A 19,929-nucleotide genomic window follows, 5' to 3' on the forward strand; every position below is an offset into this window, starting at 1 on the left:
TCGTTGCCAATTATGTGTTCTAGAGCTCTATACACAGCAGGCTATGCTGAATTGTACTGGTCAACATTGTTTCGGTTGACCCCTAGTTTATTTCAGCGATAAGATGTCCCACGGCAGTTGCCACAGTCAATGTCCAAGTCTGACATCAATGATAGGTAAAAATCCCAGTCTCCACGACGGTTATTAACACTAGTGTTATTTAGTTTGCCCACAATACACTCTTACCTTAAAGGCACGCGAACACGTCGCTCTACTGATAACACAGACAGCGCTAATCAAATTACAAACGGGCAGATTGTTAGCTCTCGTATGTACCTGTGCGCCTTGAATCACAAAAGTGCTACAGAAAGACTAAAAAAGCAAACTTTTCCTAACACTCTTCTCGTCCCTTCAATCTCCTGATCGGTGTCAGTTGCAACGTGCAACATAAAGCGGCACTACCCACGTAAGCACCGCAACGATATCTTAACAAAGCCACCACCATCATCATCACGGATTTAAAATTAAAGTATTTTGTTGTAATTTAATGTCGAAGTTATAACCGTTTTCGCTATTGCGATACGTTATTATACAGTATTTTTAGCTAGTGTAGCCTGAAGAGTTACAATACGACTGTTGTCGCTCACACCACGTTGATGGAGCAATAAAGAAGAAAAACTGAAGCAGAGCTTGCTTATTAGGCAGGCAAATGGCAGAGAGATCTCCAACAATCCACAGGCTAAGCTGAAGTCAACACTACGAGCGCGCGAAGACGCGGCTTACCACTTGAAGAGCAGAAGCATTCACTAATACTAACTTAGTTCCATGGCACGACGGATACAGTCAAAATCCGTACAGAATTGGCAAAAGAATCTGCTCCACATGGTCTACCACAGGCGCCTTGAGGAACTATTGGAAAAGACCACATTCACACATTGACGCAAAAAAGTAAGCAGAACTATTCCGCAGAACGTCCGGCCTATACCACTTAGCTTCATGTTTAACTGAGCTCTAGAATCTATTCTGTACACAAACGTGACGACGTGCTCTGAACAAAGTCAGTTTCCATGTGGAATCAGCGTGGATTGCGAGAAAACCGATCACATGAAACCCAGTTCATATCTCCACACACAGTATTTCATGACTAGAAGCAAGCAATTCTTCGGTGTTCCCAGACTTTCGACAAACTTTCGATCTTTGCCCTAATTGTGTTTCCCAAAGAAGGCAAACTCTTATCGGACAGCTAGGCATGATGGCGACGACGTTGAAAATTCCTTGAAGCACGCGGCATCACTGTTGCCTAGATGGAAACTCATCCACGAAAGTGTTCGTAATTTTGTGTACAGGGTGTCCCAGGAGGAATGGCCAATATTCAACCATGTGACAGGAACGATCATTCGAGGCAAAAGTGTCTAGTAAACATGGATTCTAAAATGCATACCTAAAGAGCTATGATCAATTGTTCAGTAGAAGACATGTATTTCACAGTACCGAAGATGAACACGTGCTCGTAGCTCTGAAGATACGTGTTTTAGAGTCTATATTTACTAGAATTTTTTGTGTCGAATGATGGTTCCTGTCGTGTTCCTGAATATCGACCATTCCTTTTGGAATACCCTGTATGTGCACTTATGAAATGTAATAGGGCATGCGTTCGTGCTAAGCATAGTTATCTATGGAATAGTATCAGTTTCAGTGTAAATTTTTGCTACACATATCCAGTAAGATATAGACCAGAAATTGGATCTCACTGCAGATAAATACAAGATCAGTGTTTACGGAATATACAAAAACAGTAGCCTTTCACTGTACGAGTAATGACTCCCAACTGGAGTCAGTCAACTCACACAAATACTTGGGAGTAAGATGTGGTGATAGGAAGTGTGACGATTAGACATACAGGTGCAGGTAAATCCAATGTTGGGTTTAGATTTATTGGCTGGATACTGGAAAACTGCAGTTTGCGTGCGAAAGAAGTTGCTTATACAACACTTCTATAGCTTACACTAAAGTTCTCAGTTGTATGAGACCTTTATCAGGCTCCACAAATAAGGGGCACTGAGTCACTACGTGCACGAACGACGGCAGTGCAAACTATCCCAGGACTGTTTGCCGGTCTGGCGATTGTAACCACAATGTTTGAATATCTCAAAGTTTTTGAAAAAATGCGTAATGTCTCGAGAAAATCTAATTACAAAAGACGAAGAACCGTATTTACAGGCCAATATTCATCAGTCAATTACTTATCGTCCTGCGTAGACCGTAAGGAGCAATACCAGTACTCACAGAGGTATAAACACCATTTTTCTTCCAAAGTTTTGTTAATGAATAGAATAAGAAGAATCCTTTTTATGTGATACAAAATATAAAACAAAAAATCCCTCACTCAATTTATAGCGATTTGCGGCGTGTAGATGCACTTGAAGACATCGGTAGGACGAGGTATGGAAGAGAGCAACTAGCTGTCGAATCACAACCGAGAGAATGGTTCTTACGTTCTCACGAGGAAGACATAGCAGAAGAAGAAGGTGGAATCGGCCTCAGACTTAACATAAAACGTGCCTTACTTATAACAAATGATTCAGGATACCCAATTTTTGGGTGACAAAACGATATAAATGAAATACTAGTAGTTTGAAGTGGATTGCTATCTAAATATATCAGTACATAACATTATGAGCGTAAGGGGAAAATTCGTCGGACTTCCAAATTCTGCGTTTTTTATGTCAAATCCTCTTTATTTCTAGACACATTCTCCGCCTCTAACGTTTTCTCGGTGGTTAATAAAATTCTAAAATGCGATTCTAGGAGATCTGCGAAAGCATTTTCTAGCCGTAACTTCCTTAGATATGGGAGTAGGTGGAAGCCAAAAGCTTTCCTAGCGAATAGAGATGGATGTCAAAACAATTTGTACTAAATACCTCCCCATCTCTCCTCCCCACTTTCACACTGACGAAACACAGCATGTTTATGGTGTTTTTTCATCCAGTAGGTCAATGAACGTTGCGATTTACTCTTTGCTCCTTGTAAGTCATCAGTTAAAATAATCACTTTTCTAACATGGAAAGTCCTTTCCGTAACCTTCCTAGGAGATGTAATAGACATTTTATAGCGCGGGTCCTAGGTTTCCACCCCTACTGTTCCTGTTTACTTCTGTTGTGAAGAGGTAGAACACAACAAACCGGCTCACAAAATCAGTCTCATTCTTTTAAAGAGTCCAGACCTTGCTGAAAAATTCAATTTATCATTTGATTTTTGTCAGTATTGAACGAAACTTGTCTGCCACAAAGCTTTCGCGTTGTAATTTTTTATGTAAGGATCATCGTACGCTTTTCGCTGATTTGCCTACGGCGACAGGTTTTTGAATCACCTCGTAAAATCTCTGGTCATCCAGTATCATATTATGCAGCTTCCCGATGTTATCATCGGGGAAATTTGTCACTTGATTTTCTTAAAGAAACGTACGGTCGTTCTCAGCGAGGTAGTGCATGGTAACATACTGAAATCGCACTCGAGAGAACTGCAGTTAAAATCCTTGTCCGTCCACACAGCTTTAGGTTTACCTAAATCACTGAAAGCAAAGGGTGGGATGGTTCATTTAAGAAAGAAATGGCTGATTCACTTCCTTCTCCAATTCGAGCTGGTTCTCGGTCTCCAGTTACCTCATTGTCAACTGTACATCTTCGTTCTTTGACTATGATCACGTCTCAGTTTAGTCACTCGTATATCGACGGATCTAAATACAGGTGCCTATACTGATACTAAAAATAACAAAAGTGAACCATTTCGATTACCGAAAGACGATTCACCGTTCCCATGGCACGGCCTCCAGGCAGCCGCGATTATGCCTATGAGCTCTTGGGTCCACCCCGACTAAAACACTGTTAGTCGAAACAATAGAAGCAGGCATATCGCCACGAAGACAATATCTCAGCAGGAAATTTACTGTGAAACACCTACAAAGCTTTGGTGATGTGCTGACAAACAAAATCTGCGACCGAACAGTGCGATGCTACACCGACCGCTGCTGCAAACATAAACAACGTTTCCAGAATGAGATTTTCACTCTGCAGCGGAGTGTGCGCTGATATGAAACTTCCTGGCAGATTAAAACTGTGTGCCCGACCGAAACTCGAATCTGCCAGGAAGTTTCATATCAGTGCACACTCCGCTGCAGAGTGAAAATCTCATTCTGGAAACATGCCCCAGGCTGTGGCTAAGCCATGTCTCCGCAATATCCTTTCTTTCAGGAGTGCTAGTTCTGCAAGGTTCGCAGGAGAGCTTCTGTAAAGTTTGGAGGGTAGGAGACGAGGTACTGGCGGAAGTAAAGCTGTGAGTACCGGGCGTGAGTCGTGCTTCGGTAGCTCAGATGGTAGAGCACTTGCCCGCGATAGGCAAAGGTCCCGAGTTCGAGTCTCGGTCGGGCACACAGTTTTAATCTGCCAGGAAGTTTCATAAACAACGTTACCAGTTGTGGAGGCATTTTCATCGCTAAGCAAGTACCATCACCTCATTCAAAAAACGCGACTGCTGCACTACTTCGAGCAGGGATACGAACTTATCTATCAGACACTAGACGTACACAGTAGTCTACTCTGAGAACGCAATAGTCAATAATAGCAATCCAGACAGCCTTCTGGAGCAATTGCCAAGTGCCACGTATGTCTATACCGACGGGTCCAAATAGAAGAACTCAATCGCATTCTGGAGCAATTGCTAAGTGCCACGTATGTCTATACCGACGGGTCCAAATACGAGAACTCTATCGCCTGTAGCTACGTTGGTATTAAAAAGCACAAGAGTGAAATATTTTGTCTGTCGAAAGAGGTGCCGATTTACACGGCTGAGTTCCTAGGCCACCACAGAGCGCGACGCAGCGGCTGACCACTTACCATACCGACCAACTCGCTCTCCGTGGTAAAAACAGTTACTTTAATTGGTCAGGACAAAGGGAATGTTACCTTACAATGCGAATAGCTGCCGCTGTATCGGAGTTGCACCGAACTGGTGAGGATGCTTCGTTTGTGGGGACCAAGTACCATGCTGAGACTGTGGGGAACGAAAAAACCGATCAACTGGCTAAGGACGCGCCGACGACTGGCATACAGGAGCAGTGCTTTCCTGCGGAAGATGTCATTTCTGTGGTTAGACACTTGACCAAAAGTGACGGGGACGAGGCATGGGAGACTGAAGACCTACACAAGGTACCTGATACAGGCGAATCCATCCGCTGCTATCGAAGGTACAATGGTATACTGCAAAGAGGGCTCTGAACTACAATTTAGGTGGCATTGGCATAAGGACCGCGAGACAGTTTGTGAGGCTCATTGCTAGGTTGAAATTCAAGCACAACTGCCATAGACAATATCTTCCCGGGCTTCACCTTGCACCGTCTCCATATCGAAACTGTGGGGAGCCCCAGGACAGTAATCACATCTTCTTCCGCTGCCCTCGATACAGAAAGGAATACGACTGGCTGCTTACGAAGCCAGCCCGCATGCATCAACCACTCCCTGTCACGTGTAAATGCTGCAGTTGTTCTAAAAGTTGGAATTAAGTTGTAACTGTTAAGTTTGGGTTTGTCTCGTGTGTGTGTGTGTGTGTGTGTGTGTGTGTGTGTGTGTAAAGGTGTTCTTTCGCACCGTTTGGTATCCGTTTGTTAACTTCAGGAGTCGATGTATTTATTTCAGTATTATTCTAAGTCGTTGTACTGTTGTACTGTTAAAATGTAATTATAGTTTGACATTCTAAGATGTTGTATAGGTACAACCGAAGTCGCAACTGTTCAAAGTTGTCACACACCGGCACATCATGTGGAGAGAATGCAATATTAGATGCAAACAACGTAAACAATGCACCAATGTTAAGAGAATCTCGAAGATATACACTCCTGGAAATTGAAATAAGAACACCGTGAATTCATTGTCCCAGGAAGGGGAAACTTTATTGACACATTCCTGGGGTCAGATACATCACATGATCACACTGACAGAACCACAGGCACATAGACACAGGCAACAGAGCATGCACAATGTCGGCACTAGTACAGTGTATATCCACCTTTCGCAGCAATGCAGGCTGCTATTCTCCCATGGAGACGATCGTAGAGATGCTGGATGTAGTCCTGTGGAACGGCTTGCCATGCCATTTCCACCTGGCGCCTCAGTTGGACCAGCGTTCGTGCTGGACGTGCAGACCGCGTGAGACGATGTTTCATCCAGTCCCAAACATGCTCAATGGGGGACATATCCGGAGATCTTGCTGGCCAGGGTAGTTGACTTACACCTTCTAGAGCACGTTGGGTGGCACGGGATACATGCGGACGTGCATTGTCCTGTTGGAACAGCAAGTTCCCTTGCCGGTCTAGGAATGGTAGAACGATGGGTTCGATGACGGTTTGGATGTACCGTGCACTATTCAGTGTCCCCTCGACGATCACTAGTGGTGTACAGCCAGTGTAGGAGATCGCTCCCCACACCATGATGCCGGGTGTTGGCCCTGTGTGCCTCGGTCGTATGCAGTCCTGATTGTGGCGCTCACCTGCACGGCGCCAAACACGCATACGACCATCATTGGCACCAAGGCAGAAGCGACTCTCATCGCTGAAGACGACACGTCTCCATTCGTCCCTCCATTCACGCCTGTCGCGACACCACTGGAGGCGGGCTGCACGATGTTGGGGCGTGAGCGGAAGACGGCCTAACGGTGTGCGGGACCGTAGCCCAGCTTCATGGAGACGGTTGCGAATGGTCCTCGCCGATACCCCAGGAGCAACAGTGTCCCTAATTTGCTGGGAAGTGGCGGTGCGGTCCCCTACGGCACTGCGTAGGATCCTATGGTCTTGGCGTGCATCCGTGCGTCGCTGCGGTCCGGTCCCAGGTCGACGGGCACGTGCACCTTCCGCCGACCACTGGCGACAACATCGATGTACTGTGGAGACCTCACGCCCCACGTGTTGAGCAATTCGGCGGTACGTCCACCCGGCCTCCCGCATGCCCACTATACGCCCTCGCTCAAAGTCCGTCAACTGCACATACGGTTCACGTCCACGCTGTCGCGGCATGCTACCAGTGTTAAAGACTGCAATGGAGCTCCGTATGCCACGGCAAACTGGCTGACACTGACGGCGGCGGTGCACAAATGCTGCGCAGCTAGCGCCATTCGACGGCCAACACCGCGGTTCTTGGTGTGTCCGCTGTGCCGTGCGTGTGATCATTGCTTGTACAGCCCTCTCGCAGTGTCCGGAGCAAGTATGGTGGGTCTGACACACCGGTGTCAATGTGTTCTTTTTTCCATTTCCAGGAGTATATTATTCAATAAACACACAAAAAATTTCCATATGAAGAGGCAGAGTCCTTATAGAAACCTTCACCACCTTTGGATGAATTTCCGTTGTTAATAAACCTCCTAATAAATGCTTTATGACTGCTCTTATAAAAGAAAGCTCTTCCGTGGATCTAGATGACACCTGCATAATACACAACAAATCAATAAAAACAATATTTCTTTCATATGAAATCCCTGTCTGTCGTAGAACGAGAAATTTTTTCCTTCTCTCAAGTATCAGTCGTGAATGAAACTTGTTACTGAAGTGAACTGGTGTGGGAGCCAGGTTGGATATTGGAGGTTGTGGGAGTCAGCACCCCAGTTCGTGACGGAACGCCGCGCGCGGCACGGCCCTCTTTTGCTGAGCCGTGTCGCATTCTGCAAGGTAAGGAGAGGGGGAGGGGGCAGCCAACTGCTTCCGTTACTCTTTGGTGTGCTCGGCTAACCATGCAGTGGAACGCCTCAGATTGGTTTACTGTTTACTGTGCTGCACGCTATTTTGTCCCAGACTGATACTTTGACCATGTCGACAAACCGCTTAACTGAAATTAAGCCGGCGACCATAACTTCGATTATTTACTCCGTTTATTCAGCAAGAGAGAAAAGTTGTTATATTATTTAGCTAATAGTTCCTCATCAGACAACTGCGGAGATTTACAGCTAAATCTTCTATGTTATTTTGACGATAGCGAGATGTGGGTTCGTATTGTGTGTGAAAGTAGGAAAAATAAAATGCATAATACCTATATTACGATTCTTTTCACAGAACACTCGAAGGGGTCTCTGAAAGTCAATAATTGCAGTCGATTTGTCGTAATCATTTCGTATCGCCGCTGAGCGGATTGATGCTGGAAGGAGGTACAGGTGGCAAAGTGAGCGGTGGTGTGAAAACTAGCTTAAATAAGCAACACTCTCTGTATGCAAGGAAGTAATGTGGTGTGCAGTGAAAAGGATGCCACCCCTAAGAGCGGAACTGTGCCATATCTTTGACTTCCACGTGTACTGAATATAGATGAACCATTACCTGACGTGACAGTACCTCTTCCAAATAAGCCGAGTCAACGTGCAGAAGACGTCAACATCTACGTAGCAGCAACCCTTAAAGAGACACGCCATTTATTTCGACAAGTAAGCATCCCACTTACAGTAATTCATCACGCACCAACTATTTTTTTACTTTTTTTTGCATAGTATTCATCTCAGCTCGACCATGACATAAGTCATTCGTCATTACATTAATAATAACGTATTTTTTTGTAGACCTATCAGTCATACTAGAGAAACGTGTAGAATCGCTTAGAAATGATACAAATATCCGATAATATTTTGAGTATTCGGCAAAATTGCTGCAGAAGAAAAATACTATTCGAATACAGTATTAGGATGTTGTTGAATTATAAGTTAAACAACTATTTTGGAACAACGTTAACTTAGTCGCAACTGTTCAAAGTTATCACACACCGGCTCATCATGTGGAGAGAATGCAATATTAGATGCAAACAACGTAAACAATGCACCAATGTTAAGAGAATCTCGAAGATATATTATTCAATAAACAGACCATACATAAACTGAATACCGGATAAAACTCCTGAATTTTACGGTGACAGTGAGAGCAACAGGAAACTTGATATCTCGACACATACACTTCTTCACATTCACTTTCTAAAAATCCTACAAAACCGATAAATGTGAACTGAAACTGTTTTTGGCATTACTCATTGCAAAGACCTGTTTCTTATCATCATGCATAATACGTGCGTGTGACAATATTCTCGCTTTACAAATGAGACTGAGTTATGGAAGTATTTCGTTGTTAATAATTCAAACCTCGCGCCATAGGCCACCACAGTTTCAGTTAGTTTAACAATCCGATACGATGTCTTCGGTCTATTGAGGAGCAGAATGTTTTCATCAGCTTTGAAACTTACTGCAGTATTAAGCGCATGTTCCTGTCGGCGCTTATTGATACCTACATGCATGAGAATCCAGTATAAATTGTTTTACATAATATCTAAACTGTTTTATAACCTCTACCATTCCGCTGGCAGCTAAATTAAATTGAGATAAAGGACGTCCGACGTAGCCTTTAGCTAGCTTGAATCCAAACGATTCGTGGGTGCCGTTGTCCATGGATTTATAGGCTCATCACAGTTATTTAATATTCTGGAAAAAGATAAACCTTATCTCGGCTCAATAGTACGCGGATAGTTGTGATGTTATGACTCGTGTGCCACCTACAGCAGCGTTAAGTATTTCGACTTCACGTCATTTGTCTATTCATATCACTGCTTGAAGATATAAGCTAGTTTCAGTTCGCTTCGGGCTCGAACACAGGACGGCTGCTTAGTGGTCAGCTGCATTGATCAGCAGACTGTAGTGGTACAGTGACGCAACGAACGGAATACCAAGGTCGGATCCTGACACAAAACTTGAATTGTTTTTGAATGATCATTACGTAAACCACGTTTTGCAGGCCATTCACTCCGATACAAGGCAGAGTACGGCAATGTCCTCAGGGCTGTTGTGCACTGCTTCGCAAAATACAGCTTTCTATAAGAAAATAAGGCGTGCTGGTTGACGCCAACAGCAGCCGTTGTCTAGGCCTGGTGGAAAAACTGCAACAAACGTCTTACGGACAGTAAAACTTCCTGAAGTACACTGCACATCGTCTACAATAATCGAAAGGCTACATCTTTTCTAAAATGCATTGGTGGACTGCAGGAGATAGCCCGACGGCGCCAAGTTGATCAGGTTAAATAAATAAATTTAGCCTGGAGATCTGTACCACATTTCGTCTGCCTCCTTATTCCAGTATAAAATTTTCACTCTGCAGCGGAGTGTGCGCTGATATGAAACTTCCTGGCAGATTAAAACTGTGCGCCGTACCGAGACTTGAACTCGGGACCTTTGCCTTTTGCGGATAAATGCTCTACCGGCTGAGCTACCCAAGCAGGACTGACAACCCCTCCTCACAGCTCTAATTCCGCCAGTAGAGCACTTGCACGCGAAAGGCAAGGGTCCCAAGTTCGAGTCTCAGTCCGGTACACAGTTTTAATCTGCCAGGAAGATGCCTTCTCAAATCGTTAGCAAGTACAGAATCGTTGGTCATCACTTCAAGATGCCTTTGCATACGCTGTGGATGAGAAAATAAGTGTTCTACAGATCAAATTTTCCAAACTTTGTACACTGGTCACCCGTCAGAAACCCACAAGTACAAAAAGGCTTGTAGCTTGTTGTAAATTTGGACAACTGAAGAATGTCCCGTAGTATATGTTTTCAATAACATAAATCTTGGGATTTTTCTGTGGTGATATGCAATATTTCCAGATTCTTAACATTTTGGCAGTACAAATTCTGTTGCCACATTATTTCGATGGCTGACCTAGTAAACATAGCGAGGTGCTGCGAGATAGAGGATAACAGAGATAGAGCACGTTTAAGGTCATCGTTTGCAGTCTGACACAAGCACGCAAAGGCCTACTTATACAAATACTTGCTTAATGCAGTCCAAAACTTATGTGCTGTGTAAAACTGTCTCCAGGTGGAAGTCCAATAGCGATCACTACGTCTGTAGTAGAAAATTTGAGAATAGTCTCATACTCGGATAATATGTTGTAAAAATTCAAAAGCGTAAGAGCCGATGCTGACAGCATAGCTCTGTCGAAACCAGTCATCCAGTAAAATGCATTTTTAGCGATCTTGGCTTGTGAAATTTTCTTCAGTTGCCATACTCTGCAGATCGCCCCCGGACTGACCATGTGAGGAATATATAAACATTTGTGAAGTGTAAATATATTCGTACAACTAATAAAATATTAACAGAACTTTTCATAGGTGATTATATACAAATAGATATTGTGAAAACAGTATATTTTTGCCATCAACTGTACAATTATGTATTTATTCTGTATCGGTTTCCACTGTTACAATCACCTTTACAGGAGGAAAACAGTGAACATCAATGGATCAGAAATACAATTTCGTCAAATATGACCCAACCAATCATACATAACTGCCTAAATAGTCTGTCTTAACACAGACCATCTAATGTGCTGTGGTTTGTCGCAATTGCAGTGATGCACACTTTGTGGTGTGGTTTGTCTTTGATGATCACCATGCGTGCATTACTGTAATTGTACTGAGGTTCAAATGGTTCAAATGGCTCTGAGCACTATGGGACTTAACTTCTGAGGTCATCAGTCCCCTATAACTTAGAACTACTTAAACCTAACTAACCTAAGGAAATCAGATACATCCATGCCCGAGGCAGGATTCGAACCTGCGACCGTAGCGGTCGCGCGGTTCCAGACTAGCGCCTAGAACCGCTCGGCCACCCCGGCCGGCAATTGTACTGAGGCAAACGCGTTTATGTGGACTGTGTTGAGGCAGACTACTACGAGAGTTATGTACGTTCTACATTTGATTGGGTCATATTCGACGCAAATGTATTTTTGATCCATTCATGTACACAGTTTTCCTCCTATGAAAATGACTGGTAATCGAAACCGATAGAGAATAAACATACAGTTGTACAGCTGATGGCACAAATACGCTGTTTTCATAATAACATATTCTCGAAGTTCGAAGCAGCTGTCATTCCCTCGAAAGTAACGTCCTTAAGGGGGGTAGGACGTCAAACGGACCGACTTGGAGCAGGAGAGGCACCAGAGGACATTTTAATTTCCACTGTCTATACTTTTATAAAAAAATTCATAAAACTTTGTCAGATGACCAGGAAGGATTCAGAATTCACACTCATAGCAGTGGAAGTTCGAAAACATAAAGAAATAATTTTTTTTTTCATTTGAAATTTCATCATTTTTTCACTTACTAATGGCAGTATTTGTTGCTATAGGTACACTTTTCTTCATAAGTAAGAGAGATTCTTCCATGAATTGAGCACAGCATACAAACCATTCTTAAAGGTGTATGAAACTCTAGAATTTTCGAAATCTATTAAAAACTGTGGTAAAAATTGAGGTAAGTAACTATAAAATTTGTGTTTTTCCTAAACATTAAGTTTAAAATATAACAGTTCATTCGTTTTTTCATAAATTAAATAAATTCTAGAGTTTCATACATCTGTGAGTATGGTATGTATGATGTGCAAAATTCATCGAAGAATCTCTCTAACTTATGAAGAAAAGTGTGCCTATAGCAACAAATGCAGCCATTAGTAAGTGAAAAAAGATGAAATTTCACATGTAAAAATTATTTTGTTATGTTTTCTAACTTCCATTGCAATGAGTGTGAATCCTGAATCCTTCCTGGTGATGCTGACAAAGTTTTATGAATTTATTTGTAAAAGTATAGACACTGGAAATTAAAATGTCCTGTGATGCCTCTCCTGCTACAAGTCGGCCCGTTTGACGTCCTACCCCCCTTAATCAACACGTCAGTATCGTTCTTATCAGAAGTGACATTTATACATTTAGTCCCAGTAACGAAAGTACTATTAAGTGGGAAGATAACAAAACGTTCATGTTATAACGATGCATCTTTTTTTTTACTATGCACGTAAGAGCCTGAGCACCAGTCGGTTCTGTCACATTGTCAACGTGAACAACTTTCAAGAAAGCCAGCGACCACACTTAGGGTTTTTCTGACGCAAACAAATCATCCTCTATTCCGTACGGTCCTTGCAGAAACGACGACGCCAGAGTCAACGGAAGACGGCGAAGAGCAGCAACAAAGCGGGTGGCCAGTGGGGACGCGGAGACGGGCACCCACCTTGCGCGCTGTCGGAGTGGGCGAGGGCGAGGGCCGCCGCTGCGACCATGACGCGCCACCGGAGCATCGTTGGAGGACCGGAGGACCGCTGGCGGCTGCTACCACTGCTGCTGCTGCTGCTCGCCGGGACGCACCACGACGACTGGCGACGGCCGGCCGCCCGCGCGCGGCTCACCTGTCCGCCGCCCGCCTAACGGGACGTGACGTCACGGGGTGGAGGGGCCCGCCGCCGGCGATCGCTCGCCACGGGTCACATATCCGGCACCGGGGAACAACACTGGGTGCCGAATATCCCCAACTGTCGTAACGACCACGCACCCAGTCGCAGTTTCCTTAATTTTTGTACTTGTCAAATGAGAGACAGATCTTTGACTGGTAAGCTCGAAGACATCAGCCCCATCACCAATCTTACCCGCTCCTGGTTCGTGACACATCCGGGGACATTTCAGAATACTCCCGATTTCTAAATTTGCCTCGGAAAACAGGTCGGATTTTCAATGACGACTCCAGCAGGAAATGCAATCCGAAAACAAAGGAAGTAGGTTACAGTACGCTTGTTCGCCCACTGCTTGAATACTGCTCAGCAGTGTGGGATCCGTACCAGATAGGGTTGATAGAAGATATAGAGAAGATCCAACGGAGAGCAGCGCGCTTCGTTACAGGATCATTTAGTCATCGCGAAAGCGTTACGGAGATGATAGATAAACTCCAGTGGAAGACTCTGCAGGAGAGACGCTCAGTAGCTCGGTACGGGCTTTTGTCAAAGTTTCAAGAACATACCTTCACCGCAGAGTCAAGCAGTATATTGCTCCCTCCTACGTATATCTCGCGAAGAGACCATGAGGATAAAATCAGAGATTAGAGCCCACACAGAGGCATACCGACAATCCTTCTTTCCGCGAACAATACGAGACTGGAATAGAAGGGAGAACCGATAGAGGTACTCAAGGTACCCTCCGCCACACACCATCAGGTGGCTTGCGGAGTATGGATGTAGATGTAGATGTAGATGTAGCTAGAGAAATGCCCAAGAGAAAATGGATATCTGGAAAAGTAAGATGAACTACTCGGAATGTAACAGGAATTGTTTACAATGAATAGGCAATAGCAATGATATTCTCACAACAACAGACAGGTTTTGCAGCTGTCTCAGAATGTAATAAGCTGAAAGGAAGTAGATATGCGGGCGCAAGTTTAGCGAGTCGGTGTTGCAACCCGCTCGACTTGGCTCGTCGATGTGTGTATCGTCAACGCCGCCACCACATGCCTGTCTACAAACATATTATTAGCCTCGAGAATAAACTTGGAGGAAATGGAACAGCCCAAGCAGTTATTTTAAATGGACCTATATTTTTCCGTGGGTGCAGCGTTAACTTTACTTTGGACGTCTCTTCTGGAAATTCTGGTAGTGGTTAGTTTACCCTCGCCATCGTTCGTTGTGAAAACGCATCTCTTCCTGGACTTGAATCTTTTGCCGATCGAGAAGTTATCGCCTACAAGACGTGGCATTGTGGAATAGATCCCAAGACTCAAAGTAGACCTAGTTATGAATATAGTCATATGCCATTTACATTGTATACACACTCTTGTAGAAAAGTTTCTAATGATGAAATGTCATTATTAATAAAGTATAATGTATAGTGGAGTATAACAGAAAGAAACAGCAAGTAAATGTGTAGCAATGTACGAGGGACGTTCAATAAGTAACGCGAATTTTTTTTTTTTTCGAAAGCAGATTGGTTTTGCTCAGGATTCCAATACACGATACTATTCCCCACTCTTTTGACTACAAAACCCTATTTTTCAACATAATATTCATTCAATGCGACGGTCTCAGTCAACCTTTCTGGGAGGGCCTATATGCCTGCATCGTACCACCGTACACGTCACCGTCGGAGCCAACGATATGCTACATCAATAACCTCTCTATTACCCAAATACTGCATCCTCCATTGGGCCAAACAGATAGAAGTCCCTGCTAGGTGGCGAGGAACCCAGTGGTCACAGACATTTGAGTACCCCAACAGGTGGACGAGTGTGTCAGTACCAGCAACGGAGACATCCAGTGGAGCAGCGAGATATTTAATTGTGATCCGTCGATCACCACGTTTCAACGTTACAGCAGTCGCAACCGTGTGCGGGCCGCCGGCACCCGAGAGATTGAACAGGTTTGCTCGACTTTGTTCCGATGATGGCAGATGCCTCACCCAACGACTCACCATGCTTTTATTCGCTGCCGGATCTCCGCAGACATTATTCAAGAGCCTATGAACATCTGCGATGTTCTGGTTTTCCGATAAAAGAAACTCAATGACAGCTTTCTGCTTGGAACGCACCTTCGTCACAGACGCCATTTTCAAGCCTACATATAGCGCCGGCGCCTATCAGAACTTCATGAACTTATAGGCGCTAAAGCAGAAATATTCCGCGATGTCCCACAACAAATTCCGCCTTTATTTCAAACTAAATTCGGCGAACTGGCTGACAAAGAAAAAACTGTGTCGAACGCCCCTCGTACATAAACAGAAAATGAAAATTATGCATCAAGAATTACGAGCAAAGAATTATACAGCAACAATAAAAACAGAAGGAGAAATCCTAGCTCTGATAACGTTTATGTACGGGAGAAAAGTAGGTTTGGGGAATCAGTTACCTTTTACGACACCCTTCAAAAAATTGCAGACCAGTACAACAAAAACATCCAGTTGTTCTGTTTCGCAAGAAACAATTCGACACCCAATGTTGTTGGAATGCATGAAGAAACAACTTATAATCAGAGTTGCCAATGGTTTAGAGATTTTTCCACTTATGACGATTTAAAAACAATTATTACTCTTTTTAGAAAATAGTAAATACACAGCTGTACTTGGACTGGGGTGGCATACAGGTTATAGATTATCCAACAGCCGAATACAATGTCAATAAAAGACTGATCACTATCTTGTGAAATGTCAAATTGATACTGTCACTAAGTAGAAGCAGAATAAATGTTTTACTACACAGAACCAAGAAGATGTTACAAAATATACAAAAAAAGTTTTTCATCATCTCGGTTCCCAGAACTCTTGAAGATAGACGATGACTGTGGATACTGCATCTCAGACGCAGTCCCTTTGGCGGTTCAGGGATGTCACTAAACCCGGCCAAAGATTTAACAAAGATGACTGAAAAGGGCCAATTAGACGGAGGCCGGCCGAAAGCCGATCAGTTCCAGTCATCCCACCAGGAACGATGTACACAACTGGTGCTGTCCGTAGTTCAACCATGCCTAGACGGTCAATACCGCGGTTCGATCGCCTCCGCATTGTTACTTTGTGCCAGGACGGGCTCTCAACAAGGGAAGTGTCCAGCGTCTCAGAGTGAACCAACACGATGTTATTCGGATATGGAGGAGATACAGAGAGACAGGAACTGTTGATGACATGCGTCGCTCAGGCGGCCCAAGGGCTACTACTGCAGTGGATGGCCGCTACCTACGGATTATGGATCGGAGGAAGCATGACAGTAACGCCAACATGTTGAATAATGCTTTTAGTGCAGCCACAGGATGTCGTGTTACGACTCAAACTGTGCGCAATAGGCTACATGATTCGCAACTTCACTCCCGACGTCCATGGCGGGGTCCATCTTTGCAACCACGACACCATGCAGAAGGGCCCAACGACATGCCGAATGGACCGCTCAGGATTGACATCACGTCCTGTTCACCGATGACTGACGCATATGCCTTCAACCAGACAATCGTCAGAGCCGTGATTGGAGATAACCTGGTCTGGTTGAACGCCTTAGACAGCGAGTGCAGCAAGGTGGAGGATCACTGCTGTTTTGGGTTGGCGTTATGTGGGGCCGACGCACGCTGCTGGTGGTCATGGAAGGCGCCGTAACGGCTGTACGATACTTGAATGCCATCCTCCGACCGATAGTACGACCATATCGGCAGCATATATGCGAGGCATTCGTCTCTTTGGACGACAATTCGCGACCCCATAGTGCACATCCTGTGAATGACTTCCTTCAGGATAACGACAGCGCTCGACTAGAGTGGCCAGCATTCCTCCAGACATGAACGCTATCTAACATGCCTGGGATAGACTTAAAAGGGCTGTTTATGGACGACGTGACCCACCAACCACTCTGAGGTTCAAATAGCTCTGAGCACTATGCGACTTAACTTCTGAGGTCGTCAGTCGCCTAGAACTTAGAACTAATTAAACCTAACTAACCTAAGAACATCACACACATCCATGCCCGAGGCAGGATTCGAATCTGCGACCGGAGCGGTCGCTCGGCTCCAGACTGTAGCGATAGAACCGCACGGCCACTCCGGCCGGCCCACTCTGAGGGATCTACGCCGAATCGCCGTTGAGGAATGGGATAATCTGGACCAACAGTGCTTTGATGAACTTGTGGATAGTATGCCACGACGTATACAGGCATGCGTCAATGCAAGAGGACGCGCTACTGGGTATTAGAGGTACCGGTGTGTACAGCAATCTGGACCATCAACTCTGAAGGTCTCGCTGTATGGTGGTACAGCATGCAATATGTGGTTTTCATGTGCAAATAAAATGGGCGGAAATGATGTTTATGTTGATCTCTATTCCAATTTTCTGTACAGGTTCCGGAACTCTCGGAACCTAGATGATGCAAAATTTTTTTTTGATGAGTGTGGTTACGCCAGGACAAAGCTATTAAGGGTCTATTCAGAACAAGTTAAGAACAGAATTAGAACAATTAACTTCTTGGGATACCATTGAAGAAGAATGGTTAACTACTGAAAAAGCAACACAAGAAAAAGAAACAGAGTTTAAAAAATGTCTTGCAAAGGCCACTCTGAAAAATAAACAAATCTATGAACAGAAAAGGAATTACACAAGAGTGACATTGAAGAGATCCACCAGCAAGTCTGTGGCAGATAAACTGGTAATGTAGAACATGATATTCACGTCCACCAGCTACAGCATATGAAGCTTTGAAAACATTAAGTAAAACAGAAAAGGGTACAATTCGTTTTAATAATATTAAGAAAGAAGAATGAATTGAATATGATGCTGACATGAACGAGAAGGAAAGAGCGAGAAGAAGTGAAAGACCTAGATGTCATAATAACAAAAGAGCTCTCAGTAGCTCTTTTACAAAATATCGTAAAAGCAACAAGTTTAGATGGAATTAATTCAGAGTAGATTAAATATCGAGAATTATCACTACACCTTAAATTGTTACATTTGTCTAATACGTGCTGGAAGCAAAAAGACGTACCAATAAACTGTAAGAAACCAAAAGTAATACCGATATGTAATAAGAAAGAAGAAAAAAATATATGTGAAAACTAGCAATAATCTTATGTAACATTTATGCAAGAATTTTAAACACAAAAGTGAAAACAAAAGCAGAATTTTTTGTAATGGAAGAACAGATCGGAATTAGAAGGGCACGATCAAACGATCAACGAAAGACGCAGTTTCTGCCTGGAAAGCAGATACAATTTAACAAAGAGACACACACTGGTTTTACAGATTGTTATAAGGCTTCAGATAACGTGTTGAAAGAAAAGTTATGGAGAATAATAGAGCACAGGGATTATCCTTCATAGCTTACACTAACATCAGGTATGAAAAGTGTGTGTAATGAAACGTCAATAGTATTAGATGGAGAACCGTAGCAATTAACTAAAGGGTTTATACAAGTCTGTTCAGTATTTGTACGCTAATGGAATTCTAGGATAAACAATGGAGTATAGCTAAACAGTTCGGAATAGCTAAAATCACTACTATATGCCGACAATCTTATACTGCTTTTTTTAAGAGAAGATGATTTACAAAAAAGAATAATGTAATAAATAAAAATTTTACAAAATTCAATAAGTCAATGGCATTTGGTGGAAAATATTCTGTGAGTACTAGGATAATTGTTAGCGATAAAACAATTGGACGGCTAAAATATTTTAAGTATCTTGGATGTAAAATATTGTTTGAATACCAAGAAGATGTACAGATTATTTTGAATAGATCTGAAAGTATCCGTGGAACAATGAATAGAACTTTGAAGCATAAAAGGAGATACGTATTTATGAGTGCATTAAGGGGTAACATGACTGTAACGGCCCAAAAAAAGCGTTTTCTTGGCAATTTTTAGGCGGGTAGTAACTGAACATGTATTTAAGTATATTACAAAAAAATTGTAGAAAAATATTACAGAATGGCGATACTGCAGACGTTCTCCCGAGGCATATTGAATATGACGCGTCCTGCGCCACACACTATGAATGGAGCAAACCTGAGTCTGCAAAAGAAAAAGATCTATGTAACCTTCATGAGTATAGTTGAAACGTCCCCTTTGAACATTTTATACATGACTGTGTTTAAACTGACACGCAATATTTTTAGCGCAACGCAATCTGACTTTCAAAAATCCCTACAAAAGAATGGCCCTGACTAACATTAATCTATACCTTTCACAAATCACTTACCTCACCAAAAATCTCCATTACTCGAACTACTGCAATACAGCGAGCGCCACTACTGCCAGCTAAATAACAGATTCAAACTACGGAAGTCACTAACTACTGATAGGCATAGTTAGCAAATGAAAGATTTTAATAGAGAACAAACAATGTTTTACCTTAATAGTGTTGAAAAACCATAATATACATGTTCATGACATCCAGTCTTACAAATTTCCAAACTCCGCCATCTCTCTCCCCACATCCACCACTGCTGGCGGCTCACCTCCAACTGCGCAACGCTACGCGCTGTTCACATCCAGCTGCCGCTGCCCAACACTACAATGGCAGACAACAATGCAAACTAGCCACAGACTGCACACAGCACAGCCAGTGATTTTCATACAGAGCGCTACGTAACGTTGCCAATAAGAAAACATAAACAGCCT

General features: G+C 43.4%; 1 protein-coding gene across 2 annotated transcripts in view; it reads right to left on the reverse strand.

Moving 5' to 3' along the window:
* Positions 1–13,169, reverse strand: part of LOC126187067 (uncharacterized) — a 255,499-nt gene extending 242,330 nt beyond the window's left edge. For both annotated transcript variants that reach the window (XM_049928264.1, XM_049928265.1), the window contains exon 1: positions 13,039–13,169. In XM_049928264.1, the coding sequence (XP_049784221.1) occupies positions 13,039–13,105 (67 nt within the window). In that variant the 5' untranslated portion in view covers positions 13,106–13,169. The remainder of the gene's footprint in view (positions 1–13,038) is intronic.
* Positions 13,170–19,929: the final 6,760 nt, after the last annotated feature.

Source organism: Schistocerca cancellata, chromosome 1 (genome assembly GCF_023864275.1).
Source record: "Schistocerca cancellata isolate TAMUIC-IGC-003103 chromosome 1, iqSchCanc2.1, whole genome shotgun sequence".
NCBI classification, from domain to species: domain Eukaryota; kingdom Metazoa; phylum Arthropoda; class Insecta; order Orthoptera; family Acrididae; genus Schistocerca; species Schistocerca cancellata.